The 12005-nt window shown below is 37.7% G+C and overlaps 1 protein-coding gene and 1 long non-coding RNA gene across 3 annotated transcripts; both read right to left on the bottom strand.

Annotated features, from left to right (window-relative positions):
• Positions 1-1201: 1201 nt before the first annotated feature.
• LOC113004844 lies at positions 1202-2885 on the bottom strand. 2 transcript variants are annotated; one of them, XR_005576033.1, is made up of 4 exons: positions 2819-2885; positions 2611-2751; positions 2409-2512; positions 1202-1506 (listed from the first exon to the last, which is right to left on the bottom strand). It is a non-coding gene; the product is annotated as an uncharacterized LOC113004844 (long non-coding RNA). The 2 variants fall into 2 exon arrangements; XR_003269258.2 differs by having other exon boundaries at positions 2611-2867.
• Positions 2886-9147: 6262 nt separating this feature from the next.
• LOC105200614 lies at positions 9148-10005 on the bottom strand. Its single transcript, XM_011168250.2, has one exon. The coding sequence runs from the start codon at positions 10003-10005 to the stop codon at positions 9148-9150; it is 858 nt and encodes a 285-aa protein (XP_011166552.2).
• Between the last annotated feature and the right edge of the window lie 2000 nt (positions 10006-12005).

Raw genomic sequence — 12005 nt, 5'->3', positions numbered from 1 at the left:
CTTAATAACATTTCTACTAAAATTATAATATAATATTATTATGCTATTTATTAACATTATTAAATGCTTATTCCAGATATAAAGGAGATGAAAACAATATATTTATGTATCACGTCACATCAACATACATACCTTATTACAATTTAAAAGATATTATCTGCAACGCAATATACTGCTATTCAGCAAATAAACAGAAAAGAAATGATTTTCTAAGATATTATAATCCTATAGCAAAAGAAATATCAAGTTTTTCGTAGCATTTCATAGGATTCTAGTAGCAAAGACGCTACTAGTAAATAATAAACTCTCATTTAAAAGAATCTCATGCTACGTTAACACATTTTCTCCTGTTAGCTAATAATAGACATATACGAGGTGTGTTCAAAAAGTATCGCGAATTTTGTGTTTTTTCAAAAATTATTTATTTATTCATGAATATCTATTTTGTCCCCTTCAAAGTAATCCCCATGAGATATTATACACTTGTGCCAACGGTTTTTCCAATCTTCGAAGCACTTCAAAAAATCATTTTTTTTTTATCTTGTTCAGCTCCTCCTTCGATGCCGTCTTTATCTCGTCAAGCGTAGCGTAACGTCGTCCTTTCATGGGCCTCTTCAGTTTAGGGAACAAGAAAAAGTCACAGGGGGCCAGATCTGGGGAATACGGTGGCTGCGGCATCATTAGTGTGTTGTTTTTGGCCAAAAAGTCGCGCACAAGCAACGATGTGTGAGCAGGGGCGTTTGGTACGAATTTCGCGGCGACCCGTCTCATGCCCAAATCATTGATAAAAATCGAATGGCACGAGCCAATCGATATGTTTAGGTCCTCAGCAACTTCTCTAACGGTGATTCGACGATTGGCCAATACCATTTTCTCCACTTCATTAATTTTTTCGTCTGTTGTTGAAGTGCTCGGGCGTCCGGCACGCTCTTCGTCGTTCACATCTTCTCGGCCTTCTGAGAACATTTTGTACCACCGATAAACGTTGCTTCGGTCCAAGGTAGCTTCTTCGTATGCCACAGTCAACATTCGGAATGCATCCGCGCACTTAATTTCGTTTTTCACACAAAATTTGATACAGGTTCTTTGATCCATTTTTTTGAATAGGTAAAAATCGAAGACGATCCAAAACACGTGCAAGCAAAGCAGCTGTCAACAATTAAGTGAACATTCAAAATGGCCGAGCTTGTCGGCATAAGTGAGAGACATGAGTACCAACATAACGCCACAAAAAGATCGAAATTCGAATATACGTAACCCGCGAAAATTCAAAATTCGCGATACTTTTTGAACACACCTCGTATATATATATACCACGTGATTAACTTCCGCAACGTCGTGCTTAAATGCAGTAAAGGGTGCTCAAAGTATATGGAACTCCTGCAGTGGCAGCACAATTATGAACTCTAATTTAACGCATTGAAAACCTTATTGCAAAGTGTATAAAGCAGGAAGATATCCACTTTCCAATCCACTACTTTCCTTATCTTCATTACGACCTAAAAACTATGTATATATTTAGTAAGTATGTATCTTAAAATATTGTCTTTATTCTAATCATTCCAGTTATAAATAAAAACAAAAAAATGCATGTTCTAAATTCTTAGATAATATATTCAAATAAAAATATATATTCACAAAAGAATACGTTAAATCAATTGAAGAGATTCGTAAATAGCAAGTAACATGTAGAGAAGATATAAAAATTATCAATTATTATTGTTTCTACAATTATTTAATGATGAATAAATTAAACATAATTGAAAATTTTTAATTATCAATTATGTTTAATTTATTCATTATTAAATAATTGTAGAAATAATAGTAATTTATAAATTATATTATAAACTTTGAGTTTTAATATTTTGTAAATTTTTACAACAAATCCTGAAAACTTTTTGACCATTTATTATTTTTATAAAAGCAAGAATATTTGACATGTATTAATTTATTTCTGCATTTACATTTATACCACGTAAATATTTACAAAACATTATAAGTTGTTTATAATATAATTTATAAATTACTATTTCTTTTACTATTCAACTATAAATATACAAATATAACTGACAACTTTATTTGGATCTTCTCTAATGTTAAGAAGTTTAAAACGTATAACTATTAACCGATAACTGTTTATAATGTTAATATACAAAAAATTATTATTATGTAATTTTAAAGGAATGTAAATTTAATGTTGACTTTATGTATAAGAAATTATTGTTTGAAAAACAAATGATTAAAATAATTATATTTGAAGAATATACATAGTCATTTTAAATTCATGATCTCAATTTAAACATACAAGTGCAACATTTTACAAATATTAAATTTTTATGTATTTAATACTAAATGTTGCAATTATATCTTTCTAATTAGCAATCAAAATATTTTGATCGTACACTCACCGTAATAGATTGGAACAATATGGGACAATATGTTTGTCAAAATGTTTGCCTTGCATGTCAGTCGAACCGACATTATTCTTTTAGTTGTAGAAAGCACAGCTCTACTAAAATGTAATACACAAAAGTAAAAAAAACATATTATACCAATTTTGTATTTATACTTAAAAAATAAATAGAAGCATAATTATGATATTAAATGTACCAGAAGATAGAGGAAGATTGATTATTATTTTATAATTCTGCAATCTGCTGGAACATCTACCGTGTCTTTATCGCAATATTAAAAGGTTATCATTCTCATTCTTTTCCGTTTCATTAATGAACATCATTATGGTTCCATTATCTGTAATATAAAAAGAAATGTATTATATATACATACGAGGTGTGATCAAAAAGTAAGGTGACTTTACATTTTTATAAAAAAATATTCATTTATTCATCCAAAATTATGTTATCCCCTTCAAAATAATCCCCCTCTGATACAATGCATTTGTGCCAGTGCTTTTTCCAGTCGTCAAAACATTTCTGAAATGCACTTTTGGATATTGCCTTGAGCTCCTCCAGCGATGCAGCCTTAATCTCCTCAATCGTCGCAAATCTTCGTCCTTTCATAGGCCTTTTCAATTTTGGGAAGAGAAAAAAGTCGCAGGGGGCCAAGTCTGGTGAATACGGTGGCTGAGACATGATGATAGTATTGTTTTTGGCCAAAAAAAGTACTCACTAGTAACGACGTGTGCGCAGGTGCATTATTATGGTGCAGAATCCATGAATTTTCTTTCCACACTTCCGGACGTTCTTTTCTTATTGATTCACGCAAACGCCGCATAACCTCAAGGTAATACTCCTTGTTTACCGTACGACCTTGTGGTAGGAATTCTTGATGCACAACGCCATGGTAATCAAAGAAAACTGTGAGCAAAACCTTCACATTCGAACGAACTTGGCGTGCCTTTTTCGGTCTTGGCTCTCCTGGGCTCTTCCACTGGGAAGATTGGGCTTTGGTTTCACGTCATAACCATATACCCATGTTTCGTCACCAGTTATAACTCTTTTGAGCAGATCAGGATCATCATCGTTCAACATGTCTTGGGCGATGTTCATGCGACGTTGCTTCTAATCAAAATTAAGCAATTTTGGAACGAATTTCGCTGATACACGTGTCATACCCAAAACATCCGTTAAAATTGATTGGCATGAGCCAAACGATATGTTAAGATTATCAGCTATTTCTCTAATCGTGATTCGACAATTTTTCAACACAATTTCTTTCATTTCCTGAACATTTTCGTCGGTTTTTGACGTACTGGGGCGTCCAGAGAGAGGTTCATCGTTAACATTTTCTCGGCCCTCTTGGAATAACTTATACCATTTATAAACATTTTTTTTGCTCAAAGTTGACTCACCATCTGCCACTGTCAACATTTCAAAAGTTTTTGAACACTTAATACCATTTTTTACACAAAAATTAATACAAACTCTCTGCTCCATTATTTTCAACAGCAAAAAATCGCCGAGCACGCAAACACGAGTCTAACCTTTATGCCTCTCACATAAAAACAACACATGCTATATAGTCAAAACTGTGAACATATGACCGTGACGAGTGTACCAACACAAAAAAAAAAAATTTTGAAATTAGAGTGTACAGAGCGCGCAAATTTCAAAAAGTTACCTTACTTTTTGATCATACCTCGTATATATATATATATATATATATAGTTACCTTACTTTTTGATCATACCTCGTATATATATATATATATATATATTGTGACGTGACATCCTGTCCGTCTGTCCGTCACGAGGATCATAAAATCCGGCCGGGAAGCGCGCGCTGCGGCTCTACGTTCTCTTGACTCGGAGACGGACGTGTAGGCGCGTGCGCTAAATATTCCGCGTCTTTGTTTTGTGTGCGTGTGTTTATCCCTGGAATTCTAGCGACATTTTGCGGAGCGGCGGCTGACGATTAATAATTTTGTACTAACGTCCCACCCGGCAAGAAGGAGGACCGCCACCCAGAATTTCACGGATCGTGCGCAGGATCGCAGTAGTGTGCACAGGTGATCTCAATTTAATTAACTACTTTAGTGCTTACGCTCGTACGCAACAGTAAGACCGCTATATATTGCAGGACGCAAAGAGGGAAAGTCAGACGAAAGGGATGTCGACACACCACACGAGCCATTACGTGGGAGACCCCAAACGAGGAGCTGCGAGGAGATGTTCCTGATTTGTCCCCAAACGCGGGAGCAGCTGACCACGAAGAGTCCGTAAGGTTAGCCGTCCAACGTCGGAAAAACCACGGGAAGAATCGCGGGCTGCCCAAAAACACCGACCTACCTCAAATTGCTCGCCGCAGCGCGACAACCTGATTAGAGAGTCGGAAGAACCGTGTAGTAAGGCGGAACCAATAGCGGGGCACGACGAGTCCCCGTGCATGGGGCGAGAGATCCTGTGTGCCGCCTGCCAAATTTCCTCGCGCTATTGCCACCAATTTCGACAATTGGATAGGTCGCGCACGCGGTAGTCATGACTGGAGTCTAATGGACTTTAATGAGAGCATCACCGACGCCACAGCCAAGTCGCGTTAATTGTCGTGATACCCTTGTGCGTCGTTCTTAGCCGTGTTTAGATTTGTCTCTGTTGGGCGATCACATAGTTCCGATCGTATATTCCAAATCGAATCGCTATGTTATCCTTGCGTGGAATAAGAGTGCGCGTGTAGAGAGTTTTAAGTGTGCACGGCGTATATTGTCCGCTGTTAATTAGAACGAATTCCGACTCTCTTCGTTCGATGAGCTCGTACCGACGACCACGTGATATGTTCCGACCGCGCCCGCGTCACGAAGAAGTGTTCCGAAAATTGTGACTTGAGGTCCAAGATCGGAGGAAATATATTTGTTAACTTTTCAATTAATCGAGATGTTCTTTCTAAGCTCCTTTGCTCTCTTCTATCTCCCCGCCCACAACAAACTACCTTCTCTGCCAATTCCGTGGCTGAGTTGCCGGTTAAGGGGCTATACTAGTGTAACCGCTCAAAATTTAGGTGATTTTTAGAAATTTTTTTGAAGAAAAGTATTCATCGAATGTTTTTAAATTTTAGGGAGGTATTTGCCTATAAACGAACTGTATAAAATAATTTTTCGTCTAAAAATAAAGAAATGTGACTTATGCGCTATCTCCCAAGACGCCAAAAAAAAAAGGTTCCTCCACTGCTGCAGTGATACCAGTCGCTAGAGTGCCTGAAATGAAAAAAACAAAAAACGCTGTTAAACTAGAACATATTCTCCGTACAATAACGTAAGATATTTGAAAAATATTATTGACAAAATGGCGGAGTGTACAAGAAAAGCGGAGTAAATGCTCTGTCTAAAGTTAAAATACTATAAAATGTTGTAGAAAAAAGAGTTTTTCCGAAATATATCATGAAACACATCAATTTTCAGTTTTAGACATGATTTACTCAAAAATACAAAAATATTCGCCTTGTTACATAAGTACATTTCTTAATAGAAATGACAATAATATAAATTTTTTTTAAAGTATGAATCTTTAGCTTTAAAATGCCGTATTGTAAAGTTCTTCAAAGTTTTTTGTTGCAAAGATATAATTTTTTTTTAAAAGTGAATTTTTAGATGTCAGTAGTTGTTATAAGCCGATTCCGGACCACTATGTGTTAGTGTATACGTATACGTGTACGTGTGTGTGTGTGTGAGGGACGTTACAAGGGGTCAGGTATATTTGCTGTCTTTCTCCCTCTCTCTTTCCCTCTCTTTCCAATAACGGTTTTTCCCGAATCATTGTTATATGCTAAACTAATTTTTAATAAAATTGATATGAATTTTTATTATGTTTATATTAGGTTGATATTAACCTAATATAAACTTAATATAAATTTTATATTAATTTTATTTAAAAGTAGTTTAGCAAATAATAATTATTTGGGAATAAAACGTATCCCTTTCTCTCTCCCTCTCTCTTTCCCTCTCTCTCTCTCCCATAGCGTTTTTTCTCGAATAATTGATAAACTAATTTTAATAAATTGATATAAATTTTTATTATGTTTATATTAGGTTAATATTAACCTAATATCAATTTAATATAAATTTTATATCAATTTATTAAAATTAGTTTAACAATTATTTGGGAATAAAACGTATCCCTCTCCTTCTCCCTCTCCCTCTTTTCCGTATAGTTTAGGTTTTTCTCGTATTAAAATATTTATTTAACAAATATTTAGAAAAACGTATCGCTCTCTCTCTCTCTCTATTGTCGATCTCTCTTTTACATATTGTTTAAATTTTTGTATTAAAAATTCGTTTCAGCCTTTTAGAAAGAAGAAACGTTTTTTCCTCTTCCATTGTCAAGAAATATTTTATGACCCATCATTTAAAACCCGTACACTTGTCGTCGACGTTATAGACGACGAATCTTTACCTGGAGTAATGTTTTCGCACCCCCCGTTGCGGCACGCTATTGCGTCAGTCGCATGTTTTTAGCCGCACGCGTTGCGGCTATTGTTTGCTCGCTCGCATTTTCTTTTTTATATATACTAAAGAGGAAAAGTGGACAGGGCAAATCATTTTTAAATTTAATATATGTTTCAATTAATGACACCCACGTTGCAGACGAATCTTTACGGGTCCGTACGGAATAATGTTTTTTCGCTCGTACCCCCCGCTGCGAACAGTTTACTACGAATACTACCAGTAGTACAATTTTACTACGAATAATACTATTTTCATACGCTATGCATGCATATTCGCTCGCGTATTATAACACTAAAAAGGATTTTGACACGAAAACGGAATTTTATGGCAAGGCAAATAATCGAGTATTCATCTCCGAAAGAGATGAGACCCTTGACCGCTGCTTATGGGTAGAACGTGTCACAAAAAATGGGTCAAAAATATTTGATATCGGCGTACGCTCTCGCTTCCGTCTCGTAACGTTTACACCTTATTTATTATGGGAAGGTGGATAATAGAAATAATATTTAGACATTATTATTTTTAAAAACTTTTTGCATTTATTAAACGTGTAATTTATTTTGTAATTAAAAAAAAATTCTCCTTTAATCCCACTGTTCCTTCTCCTCCTCATATAGCTGCTCCCCAAACAAGATGTTTAAAGCCCAGTAATCGCCGATATCTATGCGATCCCAATTTTGCTCATTTAGCTCGCGGTTGATGCGGCGGTGATGGCGTAAATACTGAACATCTACGCTATCAGTATATCCAATTGATTGGATATTGTCAAAATTCTAAAAACAGAAAAAATATTTTAACATTAAAAAATGGTACATCTACATATACAATAATTGTAAATAAAAAAAAATAGAGATATTACTTACGTCTGGCTCCTCCTGTCAAAATACACCAGCGAATACGCGGGGTATGTGGGAGTATCCTCCCGGTCTGTGGCGTTCCGTTAAAGTTCATATATGCTGTTGGCGCGATCCAGTTCTGTCCAACTGGTGATTCTACCATCAATAAGTCGCTTGCAGTAATACTGCGACTTTGTTTGGAATTTTTTGCGGTGCATATCGCACCATACACACTTATCTGTTAGGCATGTAGCCATGCCTATCTCACGTTTTAACACCATTAGTGTAAATGATGAGCACATATTGAAGAGATCGTTGGAGAGATGTTGCGATCGCTCTGCAGACTGTTTAAAACTGATCGAAAAGTGTGTTCGAGCTCAAAAATGTAAAAGAATAACTGTATTTGACTTTCTCCCACAAAAATATAGAATTTTCACGACTGTACAAAAAATTCACCTTCGGAGACCCCTTGCTGCAAAGGGTTATGTATGAAAAATGTAAATGAAAAGGCAGAGACTCTAGCGTTTTTTTTGTCGTTGCCCAACAGACGAAACGTAACTTAAATACACATCTATCTTCTTAAACTACAGGGAAAGGAAAAAGAAATAAAATCTTTAACATTTATTTTACTTTTTTTATTTTTCAAAATCTTGCAATTCTTTTTGGCGTTGTGACCACCAATTATACATTTTGTATACATTTTGTAATGCACAATTCTTGTTATTACGATGTTTTCCACATTGCGTAGTATTAGTAGCATCTAATTTATTCAAAGATTCCATGTCTTCGTAATCAGCATCCATTGTCTCGATGATTACATTATCTCCAGCATCAGCATCGAGCAAATCCTTCAACCATTCTATTTTTTCAAATCCTTTGACGTATACGAGATCTTTGCAGCCGTCGCCACCGCTGTCGGTGTCATCATCGTTATCGTCGTCGTCGTCGTCAGCGTCGGCGTCGTCATCACTTTCGTCACAGTCGCCGTCGTCGTCGTCGTCGTCGTCGTCGTCGTCGTCGTCGTCGTCGTCGTCGTCGTCGTCATCGTCGTCGTCGTCGTCGTTGTCGTCGTTGTCGTCGTTCTTTATCGTGCCATATACAGCTTGTGTAATCAACTGTTTCGCTGACTTGTACGGAACTGTCCCATCTTCCCATCTTAAGCCATGGTGACACACCGTCAACTAGCAACAGCAGGATCTTTCGGATTTTATCAGCCAATCCCATGGTCTTTGATTCTTAAACATGTAGTGATAAAGAACTCTTCCTTCTCTAAGAGCGGCAAACTCTTTGACGATGAAACCGCTTAATCCTCCAAGGGGAAAACCTTGCAGGTCCACGAACGTTGGCACACTCATATCAAAACGAAGACTGTTTCTCATCACAAAACGTTTCAATCTTTATATGCCTCCGTATTTTACGTGATTTTGCGCACAACGTTGGTCAATGGGCAGTATTCGATTAAACGATCATGCAAGATCAAACAAAAGGCAGTGGTGTTTGCTGGTACGTTCTCCATAGTGTCGAATTCCAATCTCACATCCACGGTTGCGCTCTTGATCAATTCGTTTTGCCGACAACAATCGATAATTATGAAAGGGCCATTTTGTCGAAACATTGTAACAGTTTGATTAGGCTCGAGATAATCGTATCCATAATAAGTTTTACAGAAACGTGCGTACGCGTCGTAGAGAATGGCCCATTTGTTTCTATCAAAATCCAGATTCATATCTTCATAGGGGTAGCATTCCGAGTTCAGATAAAGTTTTACATTGTTTAACTTCCAATGGTCGAATCGACTAGCATTCTCGGACATGTTGTTTTTCCGACCAGTTTGCAAAGCGAAGATGACATATCGCGGTTTCTCGAGCTGAGTAGCGGTCTTGATGGCCCACGAATGCTTTGTTGTGAGCTGCAATAGTGGAAACTCGTACAGATCCCAGGAGCGAAAAGCCATGCTCAGGTATTTCCCACTTTCTAGTGCACGTAGCATCGACAGTTTATTTTTTTCACTCAACGACACATGCGGCATTCGCCACTGTACTTTGAGCAATTCGATTTCCGGCTGCCGCGCTGGATCGCCAATTAGACAATTGTTGTCATTGCGTGATCGTATTAAAATCAACTCGTGACGAGCGTTAATCACCACACGTCTATAATCTTCGCAAAATCCTAATAGCATGTTGAGCGGTACACAAAAATTAAAATATCCATTTGGAGGATTCCATGGATCCCAGCCGGCATTTCTTGCGATTACGCTTCTGTCGGATGACATAGTAACATAGTTCTTGAGCGTGCTGGTTATTCCAACGTTTCTGTTGCGATCAATCTCCACGCCATTGAGTTCATATCAAATCTCATCGAACATGAACGCGATGCAATTATTTCTTAACACCACATTGGATCCCTCAGCTGGTTCTTTTATTTTAAGTTTTCCCTCAATGTAAAGAAAACTTTCGTATGGCAACGTGTATAAATCCTGCTGCTGTATAGGTATCCTTATTTCGTCGCTATATCCAAACGCAGTGTTGGCGTATGGATTGTACGAGTGAGTCTCAATATTGACGATACGATCGTCGAAGATTGGCTCATCTGCGATATTGAGAATGTCAGTCATTTTACACGTTTCGTACTGCAAATCCCAAAGATTGTAAAAATGCAATGTTCGACGCGTTGAGCTTTCTCTTCTTATACAATCGGATGATTGAAATTTGCTACCAAATATTGGCTTCGTAAATACTGTGTTATCTGTGACTGTGCCGTTCAAAACAAGCATCTCACGCACGTATACACACGTTTTATCGCCGTAGCCGTCGTATGTGTAATCTAACGGTGATTTCTTCTTCTCGAAAGTCTAGCAGTCGTCCGTATTGGTCGACAATGCGTATCGTCAAGTCCGAAATGCTCTGCACGGTGATTGGCAGATAAATGATCTGTAACGGCGTTTCCGACAATTTATACCCGGGTGGTACCTTAGGCGAAAATTCATGTATCGTATGAACACGCTTATCGTTGCTATACGCGCTCGAGGTCACATTGCATTCTATACGAATAACGTTTACGTTGAGAATATTAATCGGTACATCCGACTTGTGCCATTTTCGTGGTTGTAATATACGATTTGAAGAAAATCCCAACAGCGATCCAATGTTGTTAGGTTTGCTAAAATTTATTCTATAGGCGCATTTTATCTCGCTCTTCATCGTATTGTTATTCGCGCGAAGTACTATCGGGAAGTCTTCATTCTCATCGTTACCATCGATGTCATGTTTTTTACCATTATCATCATGAATCGCATATTGCAAACGTTTTCGTGGAATTGTGCGTCTCAAAAACTCATTTATGGCTTGCAGTTCATACGATCCCTCGGGAATCGTAATTTCCATATCGTCTTCATCAAAATAAAATTTATTATTCGAAGCAGTCACGTTCGTTATCGTGTTGTAAGTTTCAAAGTTCATTAGACCGAGCTCGTAATCATCGTCACTCAAATCTATGGCTGGAAAGTAGGTTGTAGCGAGAACGCTGCTCTTCCCGGTTAGCGTCAGTATCAGCGACATGATTGAAAAACTGTCCAATGAATACTGAGTTAAATATCGCACTACCAGGCTTTAAATTCGCGCGCATAAACCGTTTGGAGAAACTGTAGACACAGTTGCCCACAATTGCTTTGATGATAACGTTGATAAGGTGTATGATTGTACTGTATTTTTGTCATACTGTCTCCGAAATATCTTACGAGTTCTTTAGGTGGTCGAAGATTACCAAAGCTATCGAAATATACCACGTGATTGTCTCTCTTTGCGTACGTTACCCAATGAGTGCCAGGGCCCACCACATCGTCCAGATTTATGATACCGCTCTCGCTTTGACGTACACCGCTTATCGGCAATGCGTTACGCATAAAAACACCTCTGAAATGTGGAATGTGCATACGTTTCGCCAGTTGTTCCAATTGCACGTTCGTTGTTACACCTGATGGCATTTTTAACGCTTCTTCGACGTTTTTTTTTTTTTCTTTGCTGATTCACCCTGTCCACGTTTGTACGGGCTGAGATACAATCCCTGTCCTTGTTTGTAAGGAGCCAAATACAAGCCGCGACCTTGTTCCATCGCGCGATTGTGACGCCGTAGCTCATCGAGCTGACGTTGCACAGCTTTGTTATCGTTTACCGCTTTCGCTACGGTGGCTGCTCCACCGATGAAGGATCCGAGCGTGCCCAACATCGGTAAAATAGGTATTATACCACCACGTTTTGTCACTTGAAGTATTCG

Source organism: Solenopsis invicta, chromosome 12 (assembly GCF_016802725.1).
Source record: "Solenopsis invicta isolate M01_SB chromosome 12, UNIL_Sinv_3.0, whole genome shotgun sequence".
NCBI lineage: Eukaryota > Metazoa > Arthropoda > Insecta > Hymenoptera > Formicidae > Solenopsis > Solenopsis invicta.
The sequence above is the reverse complement of the archived record's forward strand: the minus strand, read 5'-3'. Positions and strand labels throughout refer to the sequence as shown.

Excerpts from the sequence above, each read along its gene's own strand:
- LOC105200614 (XM_011168250.2), bottom strand. The coding sequence starts at position 10,005 with ATGTCATCCGACAGAAGCGTAATCGCAAGAAATGCCGGCTGGGATCCA.